The following is a 25,946-nucleotide window of genomic DNA, read 5'->3' as shown; positions in this document are numbered from 1 at the left end:
TGTCCCCATTTCCAGCTCTGTTCTCCCCTGGCACCCATCTTTCAAGCTCTGCTCCTTGGGAGAGGTCTTCTGATGCCCATTGCTCACACAGTCCCTCTTCCCCCACAGTCTGTCTGTGCCATCTTTGAGAAGTCTGTGAAGACCCTCCTGGATGATTTTGCCCCCATGGTGCCTCAGCTGTGTGAGATGCTGGGGCAGATGTACAGCACCATCCCCCAAGCTTCTGCCATCGACCTCACCCGGCAGGTACAGAGCTGCAGTCAGGGCTGGGGCTGCTGCTTCCTGGGAAGCCATAGGTGCAGAGGGCCAGCAGCAGCCTCAGTTCTCTCTCTCTTGCAGTTGGTTCACATCTTTGCCCATGAGCCTGCTCACTTCCCTCCCATCAAGGCCCTCTTCTTGCTCGTTACCTCAGTCACGCTGACCCTCTTCCAGCAAGGTACGTGGGATTAACCCTTCCCCGCGCTGGGGCTGTTGTCAGGCTGTTGCATGCATGGAGTCTGGAGGCATCTTACCAGGAATGGCTGTTTTTACTCCTAGCTAAGCTAATGGGGCCATCTCTGTTTCTTGGATTCATCCCAACCCCTGGAAGGTGGGTACCTTCCCTGCGAGGCAGCAGAAGCAGAAACCCCTGCAAGACTCTGTTCTGCTGTGACAGCCCCATTTCTGCAACAGGGGTGGGCATCGTGTGCTGCAAGGGCCAAGCTAGAGGTCCAGTCCCACTTGGCGGGGACGTTGTGGTTTCCAGGAGGTCCTGGGGCTCCTGTGGGGGCACATGCTACTTGTGGTGGCTGGGAATCAAGCCCTCGCCTGAGCAGGAGAATGTGTGTGTGAACATCTGGGAAGTGACCTTTTCAGAGTCACTGCTGGCCACCAAGTCACTGCTGTGATGCAGAGGATGCTGGCATCCTCCCACAGGACGGGGTTCCTCTTCGGCTCAATGCCCACCCTACAAAAAGTGAACAAAGTTAAGGCAGGCCCCTCAGCACCATGAATCCCCATGAGCCTCTTGGTGAGCTGCTCTGTGACAGGGACAAATGTATGTTGGAGCTGCTGTCTCTGGTCCTTCAGCATCTCCATGTTTGATCCCTAAGGGGTTTTGTCCTGTGCGCACAGCTGGGTGCTGGGTTGGGTGATGCTGTCCCCAGCACAAGGCTGGGGACAAGCTCTCTAGAGAGGTGGGGAAGGTGTGAGGACCCCTGCTTCATCATTGCTTCATGGTCCAAGCAAATCCCACTGTGCTGAGGTGTCACTGGGGTCAGTGGTGAGCGAGATGGAGGTCAGGTCCTTGCTTCTGCCAGTGGCTTATGGATGCGTCTACACTGAAACCCTTTCGGCTTGGTGCCCGGGGAGGCGTTGATACCTCTGGGCAGCAACAGGTATATCTGCAGGAGGAAAGGGGGGGAACAGAGCCCACGCTCTGCCAACGCCTGGACACGAGCTTGGCTCAGGCAAGCAGACATCCAGCTCACGGTGTGCCTAGGTCTGTGTGCTCCCACTCACCCCATGGGTGCCCTTCGGTAGGCAGCTGGCCCTGAGTAGGCTGAGCCCCTTCTGCTGAGCCCACGGGTGGCAGGAGGTGGAGGAACAGCTGACCCCACAGGGGCCAAGATGTGTCTGTGCACAGATACCAAGGTAGGGTGAGTGGTGCTGGCATGGAGATCTCTGAACACTGAGCTGCTGTCTCCCAGGAGGATGCTGGAGGAGATCTCCAGGAACGTCCTGGACTCAGGGTCTTGGAAAGTATCTGGGAACAGGGTGGGAGGGTGACTGTGCAAGGGGCTCCTGAGCAGCTGGTGCTGATGACAAGCATGTGCACGCCTGAGCCCGGCCGGGCGTGTCAAGCATTTGCTGGTGGTGTCATTCACTCGCAGTTACCTTCTGGGACCAAACAGTGCTCTGAAGGCACCCGCTCAGTTCCCACAGTGCCAAAGTTCTAATTCTCCTTGTGGAGATGGTGCCTAGCTAGTCCCTGCTCCTCCTCCTTTTCCTCCCCGAGGCCATGAAGATCTCCTCCCTGGCTCTGCAGCACCCAGGTGCTAGCTGGAGACCCTGGGGCTTCAGACCCTTTCCTTTGCAGTTTCTTTCTGTTCTTGGGTTCTCCAAGTTTCATGATTTTTTGTATGTTTTGTTTCTTTAACTTGCTTCAAGCTGCTCATGTTGCCCATCCCCTTCCCCACACACCCCTTCTCCCTTACACTCCTGTTTTCACTTGTAAATTCTTTCTGTATCACATAACTATATGATGTTGAGTTGCTGTTTGTATGATTTTTCTCTTAAGTTACATCTTTATTATATTTTAGGGCCCAGGGATCATCCTGATATTGTTGATTCATTTATGCAACTCCTGGCACAGGTGTGTTTTAGTTTCTTATTCATTCACTTTCTGTTCTCTCTCTTTCTCTTTTTAATTCAATTTAAACCTATTTTTAGCTTTCTGTTGACAACGTTTTTTTTCCTTTTAGTTGAATATCGAGTTTCTCCATCTGTTTCCGTGGAAGTTGAAAACAAAACATTCTCCTTTATTTCTGGGTTCACACCATCCCCAGGGCAGTGTCCTCTTCTGCAGGGCAGTGCCCAGCTGCCACCCCCTTGCCTTGCCAAAGCTGGTTTGGGGCACTTGAGGCTGCTGCCACAGTCGCCTTTGGGTGACAGATAAATTAGAGCACTAAGTGGATGTTTTCTGACCCGTAGACCTGCCCCGCAATGGGTCCTCCGGAGCGGGGATGATCTGAGCTGGCTGCCTTGCCTTCTGGGATGAAGCCCCTGCTTCTGCTAGCAGGCAGCTGCCAGGGTTTGGCTCTGAGCAACATGCTTGTGATGGCATCTGGGCCTGGCCAGGGTGCCATGCTGCCTCCTGCCCCAGCAGCCTCTTGGGGCAGTGGGTTTGGAGACACACAGGAACAGTTTGCATCAGTGTGGCAGGGTCCACGGGCTGGGTCAGGGGTTGGCATTCATGTTGCTGCTGGCGGTGGGCAGGCAGGGCCAGCACTGTGGTTTATGTGTATACACACCTCTTGGGAGCAGTGGGAGCCTGGCACACTCCTCAGGCTGCCTTGGCTTTTGAGGAAAAAGCCTCCACGTCCTTGATGCACTCGGTAGCCCTGTTGTAGATACATCCACTTACCCAGAGAGTGGGTTGGTGGCCAGAAGGAGCCAGCAAAGTCACTTTCTGCTTCATTTCTGTAATGGAATGACCTCTGACCTTGTGTGGTGGCCTGGTGGCTCTGCAGTGACACATGCTGAGGCAGCTGCCAGAGCTGTGGCCGTCCTGCCCTTGCCCAGGAGGTGTGCCTGGCATGTCCAAGTGCTAAGCTGTTAGCTCTCTCCGATGGCAGCTCAGCCCCTGTGTGTGTCTTGCAAGATGGAGTGGGCGAGGGGGCTGCACCTGAACCCTCAGACAGAGTTTGCTCCTTATGTGTCTCACCTCGATGCCTGGATCCTACTGAGATCCACTGCATCTCACAAGCTGTATCACAGTCTTTTTCCCCTGCTTTTCCTCTTGAAAGATACAATGGACTCAAGGTTACCAAAAAGCATCCGTAGCTTTTGCTGATGACAGTTTTGGAAGCCATAAATTCTTAACAAGGATTTTGAACGTGATGGGAGACTTGGTGAATGGGGTCTGTGCATGAAGTTCATAGAGATGAGCTCCTGGCCACTCAGTGCTGGCAGGGCCTCCACTGGAGCACTGTGCCCAGTTTAGGGCACAACTTCTCTGTAGATACAGGCTAGAGAACACAGAAAAAAAGCACCTGGGAGGATGACCACCTTGTACACATGGTGAGGAGGAAAGGCTGATGGGAGCCTGAGGAGCTGCATGGGTCTTGGGATGTGTAAAAGGTAATATCCTAGTAGTAGGTTAAAACCCCTTTTCTGTTCTCCTCTAGTGGGACAGTCATAGGAGAAAATCATTGGAAAGGGTAGGAGATCTCTCTAACAGTGTGGGGAAAGCACTGAAAGGTCACTTGGGGAATTTCTGTGCTTGAAGGGCTTGAAAGGACTCAAAAAGCCTGTTCCTCCTGGAGAGCAGGTAGAGGTGATCCTGCCAGGTGGGTAAGGAATAAGGTGACTCTTAGGCTGTTGTTTCTTTGGAAAGTGTTGAATTTTTCTCTGGCATGGGGTCCTTCTCTGTGTCCAGACATGGTGTGTTTATGGTCTTTTGGAGAGAAGACTGCAACCATGCTGCACTTCTGTGGGGTGTTCTGTCAGAGCAAACACACCCCAATCCTGGCTGCTAGAAAGCTGTTGCACACTGCCCTTATGGGCAGGATTTGCAGGTAGAGCTGCAGCAGCGTGCTGGCAGCCAGAATGGTTCCCGGCATGCTGGTCTCTGGACAGTCCACGTCCTTTGGAGCAGCTCAGGGGCTTCTACCTCTGTGGCTGCTCCATCATGGATCACTGTGAGGTGTGTAATAGCAGCTCACCACCAAGCACAGCCATTCAAGACCTGATATTTTCCTGGGATTTTTATTCCAGCAACCCCAGAGAGACTGAAGGAGCTCATCCATGTCCTCTCTTCACACACGTAGGACTGTTTCAAGGTTTTCTCCTCTTTCTTGGCCTGCCCTTTCTCCCAGACTAGTTAGCTGGCAGGATGCTTTGAAAACTATCAAGAAATGCCTTGACATCCCTGCTTGGCTCTTTACTCTCAGGTTTTCAAGAGCAATCTGATGGCAGAGGTGGGTTCAGCCTGTCCTCTTCTGGAGGACCATACTCCATGGTGATGCTGTTGAGCATTTGTAGATCCAAGGATTAAAGTTGAGGAGAACTGCAGGTCTCCTCAGATACAATTTTCATGTATCAGGGCCTGTGTTTTCACCCAGCCTGTTATGCCTGTGGAGCCCTTGATTAAATAATGCATCTTCTGGAGCAGCAGGGAGTTTGGACCTAAGAGTGTGTGTCAAGCTGGAGGTTTTCCCACTTCCCGGACTGTCTGCTCCTGTGGCTGATCACTTTGGTGGAAATACCATCTTCCCTGTTTGAAATGTTTCTGTTCTCTCCATGCAGGCAGTGTTTTTGTCTTCTCCCTCTGCCAGCAAGTGCTCTCTTCTGATAACTCAGAAGAAGCTTTTGCCACCTGATACCTGTACATCAGCCCCCTGTCACAAGCTTACAGGGAGCTGTCTCTCTGTGACAGGACTTCAGTTGACTTTGCAGAGTATTCCTTTGGGCTTGGTTGCAGCCTGTGAGACTGCCTGGTTGCTGTGGCCGATCATTTCGCCACCACGTTAATGGGCAGTCATGGTGGGTTGAAAATTTGCCCCCCCAACACTTAATTTGCCAGAACAGCTCAGTTGGAAGCAAATGAAAGCTGTATTTACAAGCATAGCCTAAAACTACCACAGCAGTCCACTCTTGATGACAGCTGGCACAGCATGAGAGCATGTTGGCTTAAACAACATCTGTAACGGATGCTGGGGGCCCTGGTGTTACCATTACTTAGTTAAGTATAGAATAACCAATCTGCTCTGAGGCTGCATGGAGTGGTACTGGCAGCCTTTGCATTGAGATCTGGCATCAGCTGCTCCCCTGCTCCTCCACTGTATGCTGGGAATGGTGTAGAGCATTGCTGCTGCTGTGCCCGAGGTGAGCATCCAGCATCCCTCCTGGAGAACTGCAGGGCTCAGTGCTGCCCAGGCAGCCAGAGCACCCATGCCCAGGACCATGCAACTGCAGCAGCTGGGGCTTCCACTCGGGTCTGTGGCTGGGGCTTGCACCCAGGTCTGCATCTTCAAACCCAGACTGGAGGTTCAGGTGTTAGGGAGCTCTCACCTGCTCCCCAGCCAATGTGTCACCCATGTGCATGCTCCCAGTTGCAGGCAGGATTTTGGAGCTCTCTGGCCTGTCTCTCTAGTGGTGGCTCCAGGCTCATCCACCCATCCTGGCAGAGCTCTGTGCCACATGGTACTCAGGAATGCTGTGGCAACCTCACCTGACCAGGAGCCCCAGGGCAAACTGGGCAAGTGGGACCTCACTGGGCAGAAGATGCAAGACTGATATGTGATGGCCCAGCTAGTGTGTCCCCCACCTCCCTCCCTTTGTGGGCTGGTCCAGGCCGCACACAGAAGTCCTTGAGCTCTCCTCCACCATGCCTGCTCCAGCTGGAGTTATAGAGTCCTGTAGAGAACATGGACTTGGTATCTTCTGCTCCTGGCAGGCAGGGGCTGACTTCTCCCTGGCTCCAGTGCCTGGCCAAGTTCACATGCTCTTTCCAAAGCTGGAGGCTCTGCTCCACCAGGTATGTGGTGTGGGAAGTAGAGGTGGTGGTGCCAAACACAAGGGCTTGATCTGTGTGTTCTGGGGAGCTACAGGAACTGGTTGTGTAAGCCCTTACTCCCTTGTCTGATGAAGGTGTGGGGTTTGGTGTCCCTTTCATGCATGCCTATGAAAAGCCAGGCGCAGAAGAGCCTGCTTTGAAGACCAGTCTGGGAGTCTCCCAAGTGCCATGGAGAAGAACTTGATGTCCTTTCTGTGTCTGCCTGCAGGACAGCCCTTGCCAGAGAGTCAGTTCTTACCTCTGCAGTGGCTGTCACAGCAGAGGATGTGGAGGGACATTTGAAAGCATTTAAAGACCTGTCCCTATCCCAGAACATGTGAGCAGAGCTGCTCTGGCAGGAGATGGAGAGGACAGTCTGGCAGTAAGAGGCACCGGAGCTGGAGCAGGGTTCTTGGTGCTGGGAGAGAGCAGCTGGACCTGCCTGGTGCTGATTGCTAATGGGAGAAGCTCCATGGGGCCCCATCTCATGGGGATGAAAATCATGTCTGTCTACATTAGACATGTCTGGATGTGCCCAGATTTGGCTTGCACTCTGCACTACCTTGGCAGCGGTGTCCTGTGGGAGGTATTCCTCCCGATACTGTCACACTTTCCCCCATGACACTGACTGTGCAAGGAGCAAGTGGTGTACCAGGTCTGCAGGAGAACTTGGTGGGGCTCTGCCTGCTACAGGTCTGGTTTGGCTGGGAGAAGCACTCTGCAGGTAGGTGGCAACCTGAGCATGTCAGAAGACTCTTGTACCAGCAGAGCAGTCTTGCAGTGCATGGGTCTGGGGTTAAAACCATCCCCTTGGACAGGCAGTGGAGGGGAACCAACAACTGGGTGGTATCATGGGAGCCAGCTGCCCTTGAGCAGCATGCTGCTGGGTTAGAGGTTCATGGGCACTGCTCTGGACCCTGCACCAGGGTCCCAGTGGGGGTAGTCTCCTACGGCTAACACTACATCTGTTGTCCATTATGGGGCCAACTAGATGGCAGCAGCCATGATGAGTGGATGTGTTTCTAAAGCATTGCCCAGCCCCTAGCTAGCATTCTGATGTTGGTGCTAGCACACCAGGAGGAGCTGCTGCACACAGTCTGTATATACACACACAGACATAGCGTGGGCCCTGATCGCGCCCGTGAAGGTCTCCGCTCATACGTAGGAGGGAGGCAGGTCTCTCCACCTGGTACTGCAATGCCTTCAGTGCCCTAATCTGAGTCCTCTTGCAGTGTGTGATGCAAAGGGGCAGAACATAGATGGGGTAACCATGAAACCTCTTGGGCTCCAGCATAGGTTGTCTGCACTGGGCAGATGGCCATGGACTTGCTCTGGAGAAGAAGGGGTGGAAAGTCAGTCCATTGTGGCTGTGGCCAGATAGCCATGCATCCTGGGCACTGCTGGCTGAGAGCAGTCCCTGCTTTCATTCATGAGGGCAGGCTCAGAGGGTGGCAGTGGCCCTGCACACAGCTCAGCACGAGGGCTGCCTGCCCTGGTGTCCTCCTCACTGAGCTTCAGTCACAGAGTGGGGCCACTGCAGTGCTGTGACTGCTGTCTCCAGTGTCATGGTGACAGCAGGACAGGACATATGGCTGGCATCCCTAGTGCTAGTCCACAGCAGTGGACATGGTGGTAAGGCACAGATAGCAGGTCTCACCATGGCTGGGCAGAAACCCTTCAAATGGAGTGGAAGGTGCACATTGAAACATTTCTATCAACTGCCCAGTGCCAGCACTTGGGGGACTGAGCCACTTGATGAGGTGCCACAGTTCAGGGTGTCTCCAACAGCAGTGCCTGACCCCCACAGAGGCTGGTGGGATTGCTGTGTGACATAAAGACAAAGCTTTTCTGGTCTCAGACTTGCTGCTCAGGACCTGCCAAATAATGTTGGCCTCTCATTTGCATCTGTGTCCTGGAGCCCAAGCACAGTGAGCTGCTGGTCCAGTTTGGGGTTACCTGCCTGAACCAGTTGCTGTGACCCCAGGTATGCCAGCATCTTCAAGAGAGGAACAAAGCATGGAGGTGACTGGTTTCTGATGGGCCCCAAATGGCTGCCCTTATCCTGGAAGTGCCGTTGCTGCCCAGCCTACTGTGGTGGGACAGGAACCCTCTGTCCTGTCTCTGTTTCTGAAGCACTGTGTGTACCTTGCCATGGCATCTATCCTCAGGTCCTGGCTTTGGCGGTCCCTGAGCACAGCAAACTGACAGGCTGTTAAGACTCTTACAGGGGCTGGGGGTGGGGAGGGAGGGGAAGTAATGGTTTCCTGCTGTACTGTGTCAATCTGCCATTTACTGTGGGTGTGCCCAGGTAAGTGTGCGCCCAGGCAGAGGCTGTCTGGAGCACCAGGTTCCTTGGAGGCTTCCTGGCTGCCTCTGCGGCACTGGGTTTATGCTGCTTGTCTGTGTGCCTTGCAGGCTCTGAAAAGGAAGCCAGACCTCTTCCTGTGTAGCAACCTGGACGTCAAAGCAGTGTTTCAGTGTGGTGAGTACCACAGGCGCTCTGTGGAGAAGCCAGCCTGCTCCTGCTGTGGAGCTGGGTGCAGACCAGCCAGGAGCTGAGAACAACAGGGCTGCCTAGTGCAGTTTCTGGCTGCTGACCTGAGCAATTTCTGTCCACAGGTGTTCTTTCACTCAAGTTCCCTGAGGCCCCAACAGTCAAAGCATCCTGTGGCTTTTTTGTGAGTATTGTGGCATCATGCAGCCCACTGAGAGCTGGGGGGGGCAGGAGCTGGGCTGCAGGTTGGGTGTGGGTGCTGCAGTATGGGGCCTGCTCTGGCACTGAATGGGTTGGGATCTGTTGCAGACAGAGCTGCTGCCCCGCTGCGGAGAGATTGCCCCGGTGGGACAGGTGGTGCACGAGAACGGAAAAGTGCTGCTACAGGCAGTGCTGGAGGTGAGAGACAATAGGCAGCTCTGGGCTCTGTTCCTGAGCAGCACCCCTGCAAAAACAGGCAGAGAGCCCAGCAGTGTGAGTGGGCGCAGGTGGAGCAATGTCGAGGGCTCAGCAGGGTCAATCTGCTCTGGCAGGGTGTCGGTGGCCAGGCTTCCCGCAGCCTCATGGATCACTTTGCAGAAATCCTCTTTGCCTTGAACAAGCACTGCTTCAGCTACCTGAGCATTTGGATCAAGGAGGCCATGCAGCAGGATGGCTTCCCCTCAGCCCGCATCACCCCTGAGCAGAAGGAGAACTTCAGCCAGCAAATCCTCAGGTTCATGCACCCCTCCCTGTGGTGGCTGTGCAGTGGGAACGACATCCCTCCCCACATGGCTTGGCATGTTCCTCCTGCTTCATGTTTCTCCCCTCCCTCTGTCTTAGCAGAGAGCGTGTGAACAAGCGGCGAGTGAAGGAGATGGTGAAGGAGTTCACTCTGCTGTGCCGAGGGTTGCATGGCACAGAGTACACAGCAGACTACTGAGCACCTGGCCAGGACCGTGGACAATTTGCCCAGACCAGTTCTTCCCTGCAAGGAAGCCCCCCCCCGACCCTATCCTCCCTACCCTGCTGCAGTACGGCTCGTAGAATAACCCTCCACCTAGAATTAACCCGCTCAGGATGCTCCTCAGCTAGATTTGGTGGCCACATCTTGGTGTCAGCATCTTTGTTTCCCCCAGCATGCTCCCCCCTCACAGGGGACTGGAGTGCCGGCTGCAGGAGGTGGCAGCAGGGAGGGGGGGAGGCCTGGGCAGAACTGCCCCAGCACAGGCTGCCCCACACCTGGGCTACCAGCCCTTCCCTGGCACCTCCCCGTGGGTGCCTGCGCCTCGCGGTGGGGAGGCTGCCCCTGCGCCCGTGGCAGTGGCGGGCTGGGTGAGGGGACTCGCCCCCTGCTTGTTTGTACGTGTGTGGTTGGGAGGGGGGAGGCCCTGCACCTAATTATATTAAGAATATTTCTATGTTGTGGCTGTTGTTATCGCAGTGCCTGGACTTTGCCTGCTCTTTGCCTCTGCAGCAGAGCCCAATGGAGGAAGTTAAATCAATTGGGATGCTTCAACACCTTCTGTCCCCTGCTGGCTGCAGGAGGGATGACAAAAACCAGCGGTGCGTTGCATCTCTCTGCCCCACACAAGGGAGACCAGACTCCATCCCTGCCAAACACAGGGTCCTCCCTGCAGCACAGGATGCACGTTCCCCACTCCTGTTCCTCAGAGCAGGTGAAGGGTTGCTCAGGCTCCGAGCCCTGGCTTCTTTGCCTTAGTTTCCCAGGCCAGCCTGCAAACAGGCTTTCAGTTTTGGGGGGTCCCAGTTAGGGCTTTCTGTTCTCTTGAGCTGGTTTTAGCTGACACACAGGGCTGCCCTCAAGTGGGCAGCATGACCAGTATCTTCACACTGGGACATGTGGTATTGTCCCTGTGCTCCTCAGACCATGTTTTATTCTAGAAGCTGAGTCACTCATAAGTCCTTTTCAGTTCAGCTTTACTTAGCAGCAGTATCCCACACAAGGCTTGAAACCTGGTGATGTGGGTTTGTGCAAAGATGTGACCTTCTCTGTAGAGCCAAAGCTGCTCTGTATCAGGGAGCCGTGGGAGCCTGGGTCAGGGTCAAGCACCTCTCTGGGCCCCACAGCCAGCAGTTCACCTGCCCAGGAACCCTAGGGTGCTGCAGGAATTCCTGAACACACATTAACTCCCCCTCCCTCACCCCAGTGCTACTGCTCCAAGGCAGCATCCACCAAAGTGCCAACTGGTGTCAAGTCCAGATCCTCATGGGAATGACACTCAGTGGCAGGCAACGACTCGGTTCCAATATGGTCCTGCTCCTGGCTGGGTGCTGATGCTGCTGCCACATCAGGGTTGCTTGCGCCCTTCATCCTCATAGGCAATAGCAATCCCACGTCGGCCCTGCACAGCCTTGGAGACAGGTGTCTGCCCCAGCTGCTGCTCCAGGCCCTGCCAGCTGCGAGACCCTAGGAAGGAGGCTGGGAAGAGAAGAAAGGGATTTGTTACTGGGAGCAGCAGAATGACACTGCCCCTGCACTGGGGCTCAGCCACACCATGAAACCAAATCACAAACCAGCAGGGCTGATCTCTGCAAGGGCCTGTGTCTGGTTCCTGCAGGCCAGGGTGGTGCTGGGGGGCAGTTGAGGGGCTGGTGGGTCACAGAAGCGGAGAGACCGCATCTCCCCCGTGATCAGTGAGACGTCTGGAACAGCATCCGCCACACAGAGAGGTGCTGGGAGCTCAACATGAGCACAGGCACCTGCCAGGAAACAGTAACATTAACCTGGTGCTTGTGTTTGTGCTCTGCAACCATGGCCTCCAGGCAGGATGCACCCTGAGAGCAAGCTGGACAGCTGCTTTCTAGCTGTTACCTGGAAGCAGGTCTTGGAAGTCAGTAAGGTAGTTCCCTGTCCACTGACGGGCCGGGTTACAGGCCAGCTCTAGCTCGTAGGGGGTCACAACAGGCCGGTAGAAGTCACTGGAATCCAGCAGGGAGTTCTGAGAACAAGCCACCAGGACAAAGATGTCCACCTCCAGGAAGTTGGCCAGCTTGGCAGGGTTTGGCTTCCCCACGGCTAGCGTGTAGCTGCGCTTGCCAGCCCAGCGCAGAAGCTCCCGGAGGTGCTGCAACACAGTGAGGTAGCCTGCCACACCGAGAGTGCCCACCAGGATGCCCACCACATGGGCATCCCGGGCCCGCTCCACAAGGTAGAGGCGTCGCATGAGGGCCCGGTTGACATTGAAGGTCTCACGGCGGCCGCAGCTGGTGGCAGGGTCAAAGGAGCTGAAGGGGCAGCAGTTCCAGGTCAACATGAAGCTGGTGAGGGCCAGGCCCTCAGCTCCCACATAGAACATAGCACAGTCCTGCAGCCCTCCTGGGACCTCCGCTGGGAACTGGCGGCCAAACTGCCGCACCTCCCCAGGCAGTGCAGGGCCGGCTGGCTCCCCACAAACCACCCTGGAGAACACAATATTTGGGTATTCAGGAGACAACTGCTGTTCCAGCTCACCTGAAGAGAGATAAAAGTGAGAATAAAACATGGCCACAGACCTCTCCTATGAAGGTAGGACAGCAGATCAGGAGACAACAGAGATCAGGAATCAAGGCTGGGGACTGCTTGTTTGCTGCTGCTGCATCTTCCCTGGCAGCTCTGCAGAACGCTGAGCACTGCCAGAGATGCCCCTTGCTGGCCCCCTCCTTGGTCCACAGCACTCACCCATCGCATGGTCATAGACCACATCACTCAGCACCACCACACGACTTTCTCTGTCTGGGTAGAGCTCTCTGAAGGCCTCTGCACAACACCTGATGTCCACGGGCTGCTTCCCGAAGATGTGCAGCACCGGGAGTTTTCTGCACGGGCTGAGGCAAGCCGGGCCATAGTGCAGCACTGCCTCGGCACCTGCGTGCTCAGCGGCCACTTCGTCCACACAACAACTGTAGGGAGGGCGGACCCGGTGTCAGACGGGCTACACGCCACGGAGCTCTTCCTCCTCCCTGGCACTGCTGGCCCGAGCCCGAGCAGCTCCGGCCCATGGCTCTGCCAGGCAGGGGACAAGCAGCTCCGTTCCTGTCAGTAGAGAAACCCCATGACAGCCCTCCACCGCCTCACGCCGACCTGCCATATGTAGTATCTCCCAGGATGTACACCTCGGCTCCGGTGGCCGCTTCCATCCCGGTCGCCACTGCCGCCGCGTCCGCCAGGAGCTCGTCAGGGAACTGGAGAGCAATCTGGAGCGAGACAGAGGTTGAAGCACTGGGCAGGGCAGCTGGCAGCCCCCCGGTCCCGCTCCGCTCTCGGCCCCATTCACCTTGCGGAACCCGCCCTCCCGTACGAAGGCAGCGGCCCGACCCATCTCGTAGAAGCTGTCGAGGTCCCCGCGCGGCGCCGCCGCCGGGCCCAGCTCTCGCCGCAGCGCTGTCTCCCCGTCGCTGCTGAAAGCTGTTGCCATGGCGCCGCGGAGCCGGGAATCAGGCGCGACACGCGGGGCTCCCTACAACCGCTTCCGGGCCGGGCCTCAGAGATGACCAATGAGATCTCGGCACCACCACCCCCTTCCCAGAAGTCCCGCCCCTGATGCATTAGGGCCTATCGTGCTTCACGGCGAGGCGGAGAGGGGAAGGACAGCCAATGGAAAAAGGCGCCCTTCGCAGTGCATTATGGTCTATGTAGTTCTGTCTCTCCTGTCAGGCAGGGCAGCCAATAAGCGAGCGCGGTGGAGGTGGTAACGTGAGGCTAGTTCCGCTCTGCCGCTGCGGTTCCGTTCACGTGTCCCGTGCGGGTCAGGTGACGCGTTCGCGCCCGCCCGGCCGGCCGGCTCCGCTTCGCTGTGTCCCGCGCCGCCGCCATGACGGGGCTCGCGCTGCTGTACTCGGGGCTCGGCCTCGCCTTCTGGACCACGCTGCTGGGCGTCGGTCAGCGCCGGGGCGGCGGGAGCGGGGGGCGGGCTGGGGCAGAGGGGGTGGGGGGTCACCGCGCGGGGCTGTGGGGCTGGGGATCATGGGCACAGACAGGGCTGGACTGAGGGTCACAGTCTGGGCTGGGCCGGGGGTCTTGGCTCTGGGCGTGAAGAGAGACCGCAGTTCGGGCTTGTGTCCGTGCGGGCTGCTCCTTTGCCGCAGAGGGGCTGGGGGCGGTGTGTGTGTGCTGCTGTGGTGTGAGGAAGGAAGGTGGGGTGTCGGGGTGCGAAGCTGTCAGTCCTTTCTTGGCCGAGCTGCTCAGGAGGGCTGGCCTTTGGCCTGCCATGGCACCGAGACTACCGCTGTGGGCCTTCTCAACCTGAACATCACCCCCAGGGTGCTTTCAGCTGTTCCTCTGAAGGCCTGGACCCCAGCAGCGCTGTGTATCTCTTAACTGCTCTTGTACGTGCAGCTTGCAGCACTCGGAGCCTGTCCAGATTTGCTTTTCTGTGCATGTGAGACCAGAAAAGTGGTGGTGCCAGTCAGGGGTTGTGTGTGGATTTGGCAGGCCAGAGGAGCTAAAAGGAGATGTCTGGCTTTTCAGGCTGTGACAGCAGATGCCTCTTGGGTGGAGCAGATTGCCCTTCTGCTTTGCCAGTCTGTGGCAGTGGCATAGGGCAACGTTGGATGGTTTGCACGTCTGTATGGCTGTATTGCAGCTCATGGCAGCCCAGGCTTCTGATGATGATGGCATTTGGCTTAGACTGAGAATGGATTTAATGCCTTAGGGGTTGTGGGAAGATTTTGTGCTGGAGCTGATGCCTATTTCCTCTTTCAGTGCTGAGATCAAGAGCCAGGCAGAGACTGGGGAGATTTTGGTTCCTGCCTCAGTATTCGAGTGATGGGAGAACCTAGTCAGAGGTGAAGGGTGTCTCACTCCCTCGTGTTTCCAGGGGCTTGGTGAACCCTGTGTCTGGCCCAGGCCTTCTTTACTGGACCCTCTGAATCACACAGCTTGCGCCAGTGCAGAGGCACGCAGCAGACTTGAGACTATTGGAAACTCTCAATGACCTGAGTCTGAATGCTCTTAGCTTCCCCTTCTGTGGTGCAATCTCTTATAAGGGAAGGTATGAGCAGGAAATAGTCTTGCTCTGTGCAATGTTTTGGTGGTGCCTTTTTGTGTTTTCCCTCTTTGTTCTGGTCTCTGCTTTGGTGCTTCAGTCCTGTTGCCCAGCTGTTTCCTGTCCTGACTGCAGGAATGGGAGCCACAGCTCAGAGGAAAGCGTCCTTCACTCTCCTTTGTGTATCAATCCAAGGTTATGCCTGCTCTTGAAGATACAGAAGGAGTCCTTAAGATCTGACCTGAGTTGGTTGTAGCTCTTCCTTACCGCTCTTGGGGAGTGGGGGCAGCTGAGGCTGGTTGGGTTCAGTTCCTGCTCTGCCAGCCAAGCAGCCAAGTCAAAACAGAAGCTGCAGACTGAACAGGCACAGCCATAGAGATCATCTTTAAAGGTTGCCAGGCATGTGGGCTGGGATATGGCTTCCCTTTGCACTCCCTGGCTGTGGTGGCACTGTTCCTCATTTGTGTTTCAGAAAAGCAGGGGAGGGGAGCAGCCCCATTCTGTGGGCAGGAGAAGGGATCAGTATTGCTACTTCCCATTTTGGGGACAGCATGCCCAGTAGTGCTTGTAGTTCTCTTGGTGCATGGGGTGCAGAGTCCCAAGCTGTGCATGGAGGGGCTCAGTACCCAGGAACAGTTGGGACATCCCTTCTCTGAGGCTGGCACATCTCCCTACGCTGCAGCACCGAGGCCCTCCAGTGGGATGAGTCATCTGGAAGGTTTTGCCTGTGGGCCAGAAAGGGCTCTTCTGACCTGGGCACAGGGTCCTGCTCCTGATTTGCTGCTGGACAAGTTGTTGGCTCCAGGCTGTGACTCCAGTGGGGAAGAGAGCAGTGGGATGCATGCAGTGACCTCTTTGGTGCTTTTAAGCATTTCAGAAGTCTCCAGTTTCTTCTTTCCTGGCCAGCACTTAGGGTCGGTGTCACAGAGCCACTGCTCCAGGCACCAGTGGTAGAGCTGCCCCTTCATTTTATTTGGTGCAGAGCAGACAGTGCTATGCTGCCTGTGCTTATCTGTTCCTTGGAGGTCAGGTCACTCTGTCTTCTCTAGCTGCATGGTGTGAGCCATGCAAAGAGTGAAGTGTCTCTTCTGGTCTGCAGTGATCTTTCTTGCTCATGAGCTCAAAGAGAGGCAGGGGCTTGGTGCAAGCAACTCTGTTTTGGCTGCACTGGGCTGCTGGCTGTGACTCCTGGCTTCAATTCTACACAGGAGAGGAGCACTCAAGTACAACAGGGCAAACTGTCCTTGGAATCCCCCATGGATTTTCTGAGCTTCTCAGGGCTGTGCCTTGGGTTTGGTATCTCCTGTATATATTGGAGTACAACTTTCTCTGGAAATGACTAACCCTGGGAGAAATGCTGAGGGCAGCAGCCATATCTTGAAAGTCCACAGCCTTGGAAAGAGGGTGCTGAGGGGCAGCGTCTGCTGTTGATGGGTTTCTGGGAAGCAGCTCAGACCGTGGTGGGATGGTGACTGAGTAGCATGTGATGGTCAGTTGGGGCACAGCCTCACTCTGCTTGCTTTCCCTGTGAGAGGGAACAGCTCAGCCATGGCTCTTCAGTGGAGCTGAGCTGATGGGTGATGCAAGTGGAGACCTGGGGCACAGGCTTGAGGGTTGCCATTCAGCTCTTGTAGCCCATTGTAGCATGTAGGTGCTCAGGAGGGTCAGGGAACAGAAAAGGGGTGCAACAACCACCATGATCCTCTTGCAGGATCAGGTCTGGGAGTATTGCAGATCTGGGCTGCCTCTGTCCTGTTCTGATGTGGAAGTGGTGGAGTCACTAGAGTAAGATTTTCATGGAAGGGACACCCTGCCCTGTAGCTCTGCGCACCTGAGCCAGACTTCCCAGTAACCCTCCTGCATGCTGTGCCTGGGAGCCTCTGTCCCAGGGCTTCACAGGTAGGGGAGGAAATGGCAGAGCCAGGCTGGAAGCTGGTGCCTGTCTAAAGCTCCCCATGTCACTCTTGCTTTCCAGGGATCTGCTACACGATATTTGACCTGGGCTTCCGCTTCGATGTGGCCTGGTGAGTTGCCCATCAATGCTATCATCCTCAGGACTGTGTGAGGAGCTGGGTGGGGTTGGCAGTGCCTGCAGGGAACAGTGCTCACTTTTGAGCAGTGGTCACTACATCACAGGGAAAACAAGCTACAGTGAGCAGGGTCTCTGCTCCCCATGAGCAGGGTAGATGCAGCCCACATGTACTGACTCCATTTGGAATCCTGGTGCAGCCATCCCACCCTTCCCACCTCAGGCTTCCCCTTCACAGTAAGAGTTTTTGGGAGGAAGATCTTGGTCCACACAGGGAGTCCTGTGTTGCTCTAGCAGAGAGAGGCTCTTGTGTCCCACTATCAGTGCCCAACCCATCTTTGGTTCCATGATCAAGTGGAAAGGTACCTGTTTTGGGGCTGTGTGCTATGTCTGGGGGGCTCAACCTGTCTGCTGACTCAGTGCACTTCTTCCTCTCCAGGTTCCTGACAGAGACCTCACCCTTCATGTGGTCCAACCTGGGCATTGGCCTGGCCATCTCCCTGTCTGTGGTAGGAGCTGCCTGGTGAGTGTGACTGGCTCTTCAGCAGCCTCCTGCTGTGCACCCTCCGTAACTGTGTATACATTGCAGTTTCAATGTGGCAGGACAGGGGCAAAACAGTGTGTACCTGCAGGCACGTGGGGACATGCAGGTCACCACAGCACTGTGGCCAGACTGCTGGGCTTCTGGGGTGTCTGAACAGACCACCTCACAGGCTGCAATGGCCGTGGAGAGGCAGGGATGTGCTTGGCTCTGTGAAGCCACACTCCAGAGCCCAGGCTGTACAGTGCTACCCCTTGTGCCCCAACAGTTCTGCTGGTGTAGATGGTGGGACTTGGGACCACTTGTACCCTGGGGACAGACAGGCCAAGTCCAGTGTTCCCTAGCTGCATGCTTGTTTGCTCAGCTGGCAGATCCTGGCTTCTCTATTGAATCCTCCTGTGAGTACCAGACCTTCCACCCACCACCCTTGTCTACCACAGGGGGATTTACATCACGGGCTCAAGCATCATTGGCGGTGGAGTCAAAGCCCCTCGGATCAAAACCAAGAACCTGGTCAGGTAAGCACAGACTTGGGGTTAGTGCTTATGCTGTGCCTGACTGGAGCAGGTTTTACCCTGGTGCAGAGGTTGCTGTCCTGTCTCTAGCTGGGTGCTACTTGCATGCTGTTCCTTGCTGAGCTGCTGCTGCTGTTTGTTTTCAAAACAAAGAGCCCTAAAGGAGCTTTGAGGAGCACTGTGTTATATCACACAGTGAATGAGCCCAGTGTGTTCAAAACAAATGCAGTGAGGTCACACTTGTTCCTGCCCTGGGCAGGGCTCCCCTCGCCAGACTTTGCACAGCCCTTCCCTGAAGGAGCAGAGGGGGGCTGAAGGCTCTTTGTGCCTGCTTCTCACAGGGCTGTCACAGCTTCCTTGGGTGGCACAGCATAACCATCACCCAGCCTCCGTGTTTGGCAGCTCCCCCTTGTTTGGAAGGAAAGCAGAGGGTACCCTTGGCAGCAGTGGGGCAGGATCAGAGGTGGCTGTGGAGGGGTCTGGCTGCTGACTGGCTGGGTGTGAAGTGATCATGGCTGCTCAGGCTGGGGTAGAGCCTGGGACACTGGTCAGGCTGACAGAAACACTGTGCTCAGACTTTGCTTTTATTCCCCAGCATCATTTTCTGCGAGGCTGTGGCTATCTACGGTATCATCATGGCTATTGTCATCAGTAACATGGCTGAGGTATGGGAGGATCTGGGCTGTCATGCCAGCCCTGCACCAGTTTTGGGGCCAATGTGGGGATGGGCAGCTAGCCATGGGCCAGTGCTGTGAGTGGTGACCCTGTGAGGGCTTTGGATGCTCCTGGCTCTGAGAGCCCCTGGGCTGGTGGTCTGTGCAGTGGCCTGTGTCCATGCTGAAAAATGGGTTGGGGGAGGTGTCTCCAGGGGTGTGGAGTGAGGAGCCAGCTCTGGTCAAAATGTGGCACTCTGAAGCTGTACTGGGGACAGGTACCTCTTCATGAGACCACAGATTTGCCACTAACCCAGGCCATGTGCTTTCCCTCAGCCCTTCACTGCAGTCACCCCAGAAACAATTGGAGCCAGGAACTACCATGCAGGTAAGGACTGCTCAGTCCCTGGTGCTGTTGCTGTGAGCATTGCCACACCCTCACTGCCACCTTCTGACCAGCCCATAGCCTGCTGCAAGTGTCTGAAGGACATGTGACTCTTCTGCCAGAAAGTGCTTTTTTGTTACCTTTTGAAGGCACTCCTACACCTAGCTGGGCTGTGCTGCTCAGCAGCAGCACTGTTCCTCCCTCAGGCGACAGCAAGTTACTGTCACCTGCTGGCCTGATGCTGCAGGAGCTGTGGCACACCCTTGAGCAGTCCTGCTTCCCAAACAGGAGGACACTGCTGGTGCTTGGCAGTTCGAGGTCTTCTGTCACCTCAAGGCATAGGTGCTGCAGCATGCCCCAGGTGCAGGTAGAAGGGGGTTACACCCTGTTCTTGCAGTGTTCCTCTCTCACAGGTTTCTCCATGTTTGGGGCTGGCCTGACTGTGGGATTGTGCAATCTCTTCTGTGGCGTCTGCGTGGGCATCGTGGGCAGCGGGGCTGCCCTGGCTGATGCCCAGAATGCCAGCCTCTTTGTCAAGATTCTGATTGTGGAGATCTTTGGCAGTGCCATAGGGCTGTTTGGGGTCATCGTTGCCATCCTGCAGGTATCTGCCTCCTGGGGCCACCAGGCTTACACGAGCACAAGGTGCCTGTCACCACAGGTGCTCTTCAGCTCCAGGTAGACACACCTGGGCTCTGACACAATCCTCTGCACTGGGATGGGGAAGCTGTTTGCAAAGTTTGGGGTGGCATGGCTCTCCCCACAGCCTACTGTGCCTACTTGCAGCAGTGTGAACTCTTAATGACCCTTCTGAGTAAAGGTCACCAAGGGTGTTACCTTGGGTACACCTTGTTCTTATCAGTGGGGTTGATAAGCTGTTTGCAGCTTATGAATGGTCCTGGGGTGCTTGGGTGGGACGGAGGTGCTGGGCTGGGGTTTGTGGAGCATGGCCTAACCTCTCTTCTTTCCTTCTAGACATCTAAAGTAAAAATGGGCAACTGAGCCCTGTCCCACCCAGCCTGTTCCAGCCTGCCCCAGGAGGTGCTGTATATACTTATTTAATGTTTCTGTCCTTGACTGAGGCGGGAGCTGCCTGGCAGTGAAGCGGGAGCCTGGCTGCGTAAAGCCCCATCCCTCTGATCTACAGGCCCCTTGGAAGAAAATTTCTCTGTGTGAATTTTGCCCTCAGTGGCCTGGCCCAGCCCCTGCAGCCCTGCTGCTGTGTGTCCCCGGTGTGTAGAATTGACCACCAGTGCAATTATGTGTCTGTGAAATAAATATGGTTCTTCTCCAAGGACGCGGCTCTTCCTCTGCCCTGCGCACACCAGGGAGGCTTGCAGAGACCAAGGGCTGACCCCCTGCTCAGATACTCCCCTCTGTGCCTCTGGCAAAGTCCCTTTCCTGTGCCAGAAGCCTGCTGGTGTCCTCCCTCTGTGAGGTTAACCCTGCTGCCTGCTCAGCCTGCAAGAGGCCACCCTCTGAACTGTGGGAACAGAGATCTGCTTTGCTGCCCTGAGCAGGTAGGAGGCTGCAGGAACAGGTAACTGGCAGCTCTGTGCTGCCTCTGCCAGGCTCTTACTGTTGCTGGCATGGTCCCTTACTAGGCATACTGGAAGTACAGGCACAAGCTGGTTTGGGTCTTTTGGCTCTTATCCAGGTAGCTTAGCACAGAGGGAGTGTTCACAGTGTCCATAGTCCCATTGTGCAGCTGGGGAGTACCAAAAGTGCAGAGGAGCAAAGCTTTGTCCCTTCCAAGGATATTTTCAGTGAGCAGCCCCCCTGGGTGTTGCTGTGTGCCAGAGCTCTCCAGTCTGCAGTTCCCCTCTGTCCCAGGGGGCCCTGGCAGAGGTCCCAGGGGTGGGGATGCTATGTGCTGACTCTGCTCCCCTCTGCCTGACTATGGTAAATGCAGCATGGAGAAGCTGGCTGTGGACAGCTGGGCCTGCAGCTCATCTGCTGCTTGGGGGAAGGGAAGAACAAGGTCCTCCTGCCTCCGCTCTGCAGAGAGCCTGGAGCCAATGCTGCTGCAGTCTGCCTTCATCCATCGTGCTGTGCTGCCAGTACACTTGTAGGGGAAGAAGAATCATTTCCCTGGTGCTGTTATTGCTGTATCAAAGCAGGTTCACACCTGGAGCTGCCCATCTGACTTCCCACCTGGATGCCACAGACAGAGGCAGTGGTGGGGCTGATGGAGCCCAGGAGGAGCTCACACTTGCTGATTTTTGCCCTTGGACTAGGACAGCTGCCTCTGCATGGCCTCTCTGAGTTGTGCTGGTCTCCCAGCTGTGCTCCTCATTGTCCTGTGTTTTGAGACTACACTGCATTTCAGCCCTGGGTGCAGAAAGACTGCTGGAGCAAACCAAGACAGTGCTGCCACTAGCTGTGCTGGCTTTCTTGTGCTGGAGATTGTGACAGGAGCTCAGTGTGCCCCATGTAACAGCAGGGACACAAGCTGGACTCTGAAGGATTCAGAAGGAAGGGTGCTGATTGTGAGCAAGGTTTTACTTGTCCTGCACGAGAGTTGTACCTTTGTCCTCTGGCATTGCCACTGCTGCATGCTAGAGACCTCTGAAGCCTTGGAGCTGCCTGGCCATCTTGTTAGACCCCTGCCAAATACATGAGACTGTATTCAGGAAGGAGACACCTGGGTTTAGAGATCCTGCACTGGTGGTAGAGAAGTTCAATGAGGTACTTTTCCTCCTAGTTAACAGGTGTCTTGAAGGACTCACCCACTTACCATTCAGGGATGGGTCTTGCCCTGCCCTGCCTTAGCTGTATAGAAATTCAGGAATCTCCCTCTCGGAGGTGTTTTTCTGCTTTCCAAATACCATCTGTACATATCATGGCTTTGACAGGGGAGCAGGCTCCAAACTTGCCCACAGATCTTTTGTGAGGACTTCATACCCACCAGGGTTCATCTTATGGGGGCTGAAGGGGCGTGTGCCCTGTCCCCTGCAGCTGACAGTGGTGAGGTGAGTACGCCCTGCATACTCTTGTTCTAGGTGTGTGCTTGAGTTCTAGGACTTGGGTGTGCTAAATACCTGCTGCTCAAGCACGGAGGAAAAGCTTAAGTGAGGTTCCAGCGTCTTGCACCTTGTTTCATTAAGGAGCAGCAGTGAGAGCTGAAAGAAGATTTGGTGACTGCATGTAAGTACTTATGGGGGAAATGTCACCTGCCCAAGAGCTGAAACTTAAACTTGAGGGAGAAGTTGGATGGTTTTCAACAGGGCTTACTTGCAGGGGTGGAGCTGGCCTGGGCTTGGCTGACTGGGTGCTGCTCTGATCGCTGCTGTAAGGTTGCCTTCTGAAGTGAGCTGCTGTGGGGCAGAGGGAAAGCCCTTGCTCAGGTGTGTGGCCAAGCACAAGGTGCGAGGGGAGGCCTGGGTGGACAAGTTGCTCACAGTGAACACAGATGCCAAGGGGTGACTGGCAAGAAGGGAAAGCCTGAAGACAGCGCAAAAACTTGTGGTGAGCCAGACTCAGATCAGTGCAAGATCTTTCGGTGACGCCGTGTGAGAGGGAGAGTGAAATTTTTGCCGTTTCCTATCAATGAAACATGGCGGGGAGGGGAGTGAATGGAGGCGGGAGGGTGCTAGAAAGAAGCCACAAATAGGTTGCGAAAGGCGCTGAGCCGGCTCCAGCACTTGGGGAGGCGGGAATTGCCCTGGATGGGTACCTGAAAGCACTGACGGAAACGCAGCAGAAAGGAGGGGAGAAAGAAACACCGAAAGACCCTGTCCCGAGGGCCGCCCCGAGGGTTCCCGGAGCCAAGGGCCGAGCATCTCGGGGCGGAGCGGAAGCCGCATCGATTATCGCGGGCAGGGGGGACTGTGGGCAGGGGGGCCGCGCCCGGTGGGTCCCGGTCCTCGGCGGGCTGCCCTGGGTCGGCGTCTGCACGGCCCCGGAACACGGGGCGGGCGGTGGCAGCGGCCCCGCCCGGTGCGGCGGCGGCAGCGGCGGGCGGAGCCGGCGTGCGGGCGTGGCCCCGTCTCCCTGCGGCTCTCGGCGGTGCGGCGGCCCCGGCCGGCAGGCCCCCCCCCGCAGCCCCGGGCATGGGAGCCCGCGGGTCGGCGGTCGGGGCTGGAGGAGGAAGAGAAGGAAGAGGAAGAGAAAGAGGAGGTGGCGGCGGGGGCCGCTGACCGGCGCCGGGGCGGCGCGGCAGCCCCCGAGGCCGCGGTGAGTGGAACGGCGCGGACAGGCCTGACTGGGTCGGGGGGAGCCGGGGGTGCGACCTAGGGAATGCAATCTTGGTCACTTATGCATGGCACGTCGCTGATCGGGGGAAAGCCTGTTTTCGAGGCTGTTCTACGTTTTAAAATAAGTTTCTATATGTGTCGGGGACTGGGAAAAATCGGGGGGGGGGTTGTGTTGAACATGTCCCCTCGCCTGCCATTGGAGAAGGGGGCATGGGGGAAGCCGATGGCCCCGCGACCACCGACTCCCCGTATGCCTCCATAGGGACGAGCATCACCAGCCCCATGGCACTCACCGCACCAGGGTGAGACCCTGGATACCAGGTCCCCAACTCCAGGCTGCATTCGGCCTCGCACACCCTGCGAAGGTGCTGTGGTGGAGGGAGATTACATCATAATTCGTAGCCCCCGTGCTTAGCGGGTGGTTTTAAGCCCACGCGTGTTTGTGGCGCTCGGTGTCTAAGCTTTTGTTCCGGTCGAGCATTGCACTTCACCCACCTTGTGGACCGCCCTGCAGAAGGGTCCGTAAAACTCGCTGTCATTTGTCCCTAGCGCCTCCCCGCCTGGCTGTTGAGGCACCGCTGCTCCATGTGCTGGGGCCTGCTGCGAGGGTTTTTGAGGAGGATTTCTGGCAGGCACTAGGGGTAGGCAGGACCTTACGTCACGGGCTGTGCTGGGTGACAGGGCACTGTGGCCATGAGCAGGCTTGGGAGATAATGGGAAAGCTGGCTTTGCTCCACAGGGCAATTTTCTAGAAGAAAACCTGATGAGGGATAGGGGTGCTGACATATGACAGGAGACTCCTGCCCATGGGGATCCCACTGTACATTCTGTAGAGAGAAAAAGGGTGCACACAGTTGGGGCATCGGGCTTGGAGCCTTTTCCAGCATACCCCTGCCTGGAGTGGGCTCCGGCCAGCGCCCTGCTGCCTGTCAGAAATTAGCCCTGGGGCTGGGAGAGGGCAGCCAGAGCAGGGTTGGTCAGAAACCCTGCTTCAAACCCCAGCTCTGATCCCCACTCACAGCACCTGTGCTGCCATCAGTCTTGCCCTACAGCTCCCTTGGGGGGGCCCCACTGGCCAGGGCTGGCAGCTGTTGGTGGGCGTCCCCAGGTTCTGGGCCGGTTGCCAGTGTTCTTGGGTCCTAGCTGCGCTCTTTCCAGGGGGTCCTACTGCAACTTCCAACCTGATAGGTTTCCCCCTAGGATCCTTACAGCAGCACTGGCCTGGCCCAGGGTCCCCAGGGCCTTGCAAGCCCTCAGGCCTGTCCTTTGCAGTTGCTTTGCTCTGCCCTAGCAGCTTCCCTCAGAACAGGGACTGAGACAGGGACCAGGGTAGGAGCTGAGGTGCATGGCCGTGCTGCAGCTCGAGTCCTGACAGTGGTGGAACTAGGAAGGACCAGACGGTTGGGCTGGGGCTCTCCGGTGCCTCTCCCAGCTGCAGAAACAGGACTCTGGCCCAGCTCCATGTGCCATGTGGGAGATAAGGGGACACAGTCTCAAGCTGTGCCAGGGGAGGTTTAGACTCGAAGTGAGGAAAAAGTTCTTCACTGAGCGAGTCATTCGTCATTGGAATGTGCTGCCCAGGGAGGTGGTGGAGTCACCGTCCCTGGAGGTGTTCAAGGGGAGATTGGACGTGGCACTTGGTGCCATGGTCTAGTCGTGAGGTCTGTTGGGACAGGTTGGACTTGATGATCCTTGGGGTCTCTTCCAACCTTAGTTATACTGTGATAAGGATACTCTGGTTCCCAGAGGCTCCCAGCATCCCAGGGGGCCTTGCCACTGGCAGCAGGAGGAGAGAAGACCTACACTGGTTGCTGTAAGCTGGATCCCCTGGACATGGCAGGGACCACAGCCCCAGTGGCCAGGGCATCCTGCTCAGCTCAGTATCTGCTGTGCACCTGCTTGCCCCGCTGGGTGCCTTTAGGAGGCCTTGCTGGCATGGTGCTCGCTTCTGGCTCTGCTTTACTGCCACTGCTGGGGTGCAGAACTGCAGGGGTGGTGGGCTGGGGAGCAGAGAAATGGGGTGCTTTGGAAAGGGATGGCTAATGGGGGTCTCTACAGTGCCTTTGGGCCACCCCAAGCTGGCCACATTTTTGGATAGTGTGCTTTCTCCCTGTGTCTTCCAAGGGCCCCTTACCTACTCCAAGGGCCCCTAGCCTTTCTGGAAGCTCTTTGTGGCACCCATGGGGGTATGCTCATCCCTTGCTGGGGGGCAATGGGGATGGGGAGTGGGTCTGGCCTGGTCTTGGCCTTGACTATGGAAAGCAGGAAGGAGATTTGCTGCGTGGGGCTGGGGACATCTCAGAGCAGGGGTCTGAGCACAGCATTCCCCAGGTGCTCATCACCTCTGCATCAGACCTTATGCTGCTCCTTCTGTCCCAGTATTGGTTTTGCCGGTGTTAGGAGCTCAGGCTGGCAATGTGCTGAGTGTGGGGTGTCTCAGCAGGATTGGGACCGTGGCTGGAGCCGCCCCTCTGCCCCACTGAGCGCACATGTCCACCTACCTGTGCCCAGAAGATGACCAGGCTGCTCTTGGGGGTGACCCTGGAAAGGATTTGCAAGGCCGTGCTGCTGCTCTGCCTGCTCCACTTTGTCATCATCATGATCCTCTACTTTGATGTCTACGCGCAGCACCTGGACTTCTTCAGCCGCTTCAATGCCAGGAATGCCTCGCGTGCCCACCCCAACTCCAACTCCTCCCGCCCCAACAGCACCGTCCCCAGCTATGGGCTGGCTGCTGCTGAGGCTCCATCCTCCAGCACCAAGCCCAGCACCAACCAGTCTGTCACTGAGAAGCCCTTGCAGCCCTGCCAGGAGACACCTCCTGGCTTAGGTGAGACATATGGGGTGAGTGTGTGGGGTGAGTTGGTCTCTGTCTCCAAGTACAGGGCTGAGATGTGTGTCTCCTTGTCAC

The 25,946-nt window shown here is 56.5% G+C and overlaps 4 protein-coding genes across 6 annotated transcripts in view; 3 read left to right on the top strand and 1 right to left on the bottom strand.

Annotated features, from left to right (window-relative positions):
* Positions 1 to 10,238, top strand: part of IPO13 (importin 13) — a 31,869-nt gene extending 21,631 nt beyond the window's left edge. The window contains exons 13-20 of one of the 2 annotated variants that reach the window (XM_054165650.1): positions 109 to 246; positions 340 to 436; positions 2,301 to 2,353; positions 8,672 to 8,738; positions 8,876 to 8,934; positions 9,060 to 9,149; positions 9,284 to 9,465; positions 9,573 to 10,238. In XM_054165650.1, coding sequence (XP_054021625.1) covers positions 109 to 246; positions 340 to 436; positions 2,301 to 2,353; positions 8,672 to 8,738; positions 8,876 to 8,934; positions 9,060 to 9,149; positions 9,284 to 9,465; positions 9,573 to 9,672 — 786 coding nt within the window. In that variant the 3' untranslated portion in view covers positions 9,673 to 10,238. The remainder of the gene's footprint in view (positions 1 to 108; positions 247 to 339; positions 437 to 2,300; positions 2,354 to 8,671; positions 8,739 to 8,875; positions 8,935 to 9,059; positions 9,150 to 9,283; positions 9,466 to 9,572) is intronic. The other variant, XM_054165651.1, reaches the window with a different exon arrangement.
* A 741-nt stretch (positions 10,239 to 10,979) lies between these two features.
* On the bottom strand, positions 10,980 to 13,178 carry DPH2 (diphthamide biosynthesis 2). Its single transcript, XM_054165243.1, has 6 exons — positions 13,007 to 13,178; positions 12,814 to 12,926; positions 12,412 to 12,632; positions 11,566 to 12,204; positions 11,268 to 11,453; positions 10,980 to 11,172 (listed from the first exon to the last, which is right to left on the bottom strand). Exons 1-6 carry the CDS (start codon positions 13,145 to 13,147, stop codon positions 11,042 to 11,044), a joined length of 1,431 nt encoding a protein of 476 aa, XP_054021218.1. The 5' UTR covers positions 13,148 to 13,178; the 3' UTR covers positions 10,980 to 11,041.
* Positions 13,179 to 13,469: 291 nt separating this feature from the next.
* On the top strand, positions 13,470 to 20,142 carry ATP6V0B (ATPase H+ transporting V0 subunit b). Its single transcript, XM_054165394.1, has 8 exons — positions 13,470 to 13,610; positions 16,692 to 16,740; positions 17,185 to 17,268; positions 17,727 to 17,804; positions 18,397 to 18,466; positions 18,791 to 18,842; positions 19,253 to 19,443; positions 19,815 to 20,142. The coding sequence occupies exons 1-8, from the start codon at positions 13,544 to 13,546 to the stop codon at positions 19,839 to 19,841; spliced, it is 618 nt and encodes a 205-aa protein (XP_054021369.1). The 5' UTR covers positions 13,470 to 13,543; the 3' UTR covers positions 19,842 to 20,142.
* A 2,668-nt stretch (positions 20,143 to 22,810) lies between these two features.
* B4GALT2 (beta-1,4-galactosyltransferase 2) overlaps positions 22,811 to 25,946 on the top strand; it is a 43,641-nt gene continuing 40,505 nt past the window's right edge. For both annotated transcript variants that reach the window (XM_054165393.1, XM_054165392.1), the window contains exons 1-2: positions 22,811 to 23,015; positions 25,479 to 25,865. In XM_054165393.1, coding sequence (XP_054021368.1) covers positions 25,550 to 25,865 — 316 coding nt within the window. In that variant the 5' untranslated portion in view covers positions 22,811 to 23,015; positions 25,479 to 25,549. The remainder of the gene's footprint in view (positions 23,016 to 25,478; positions 25,866 to 25,946) is intronic.

The sequence above is a fragment of the Dryobates pubescens genome, chromosome 11 (assembly GCF_014839835.1).
Source record: "Dryobates pubescens isolate bDryPub1 chromosome 11, bDryPub1.pri, whole genome shotgun sequence".
NCBI classification, from domain to species: domain Eukaryota; kingdom Metazoa; phylum Chordata; class Aves; order Piciformes; family Picidae; genus Dryobates; species Dryobates pubescens.
The sequence above is the reverse complement of the archived record's forward strand: the minus strand, read 5'-3'. Positions and strand labels throughout refer to the sequence as shown.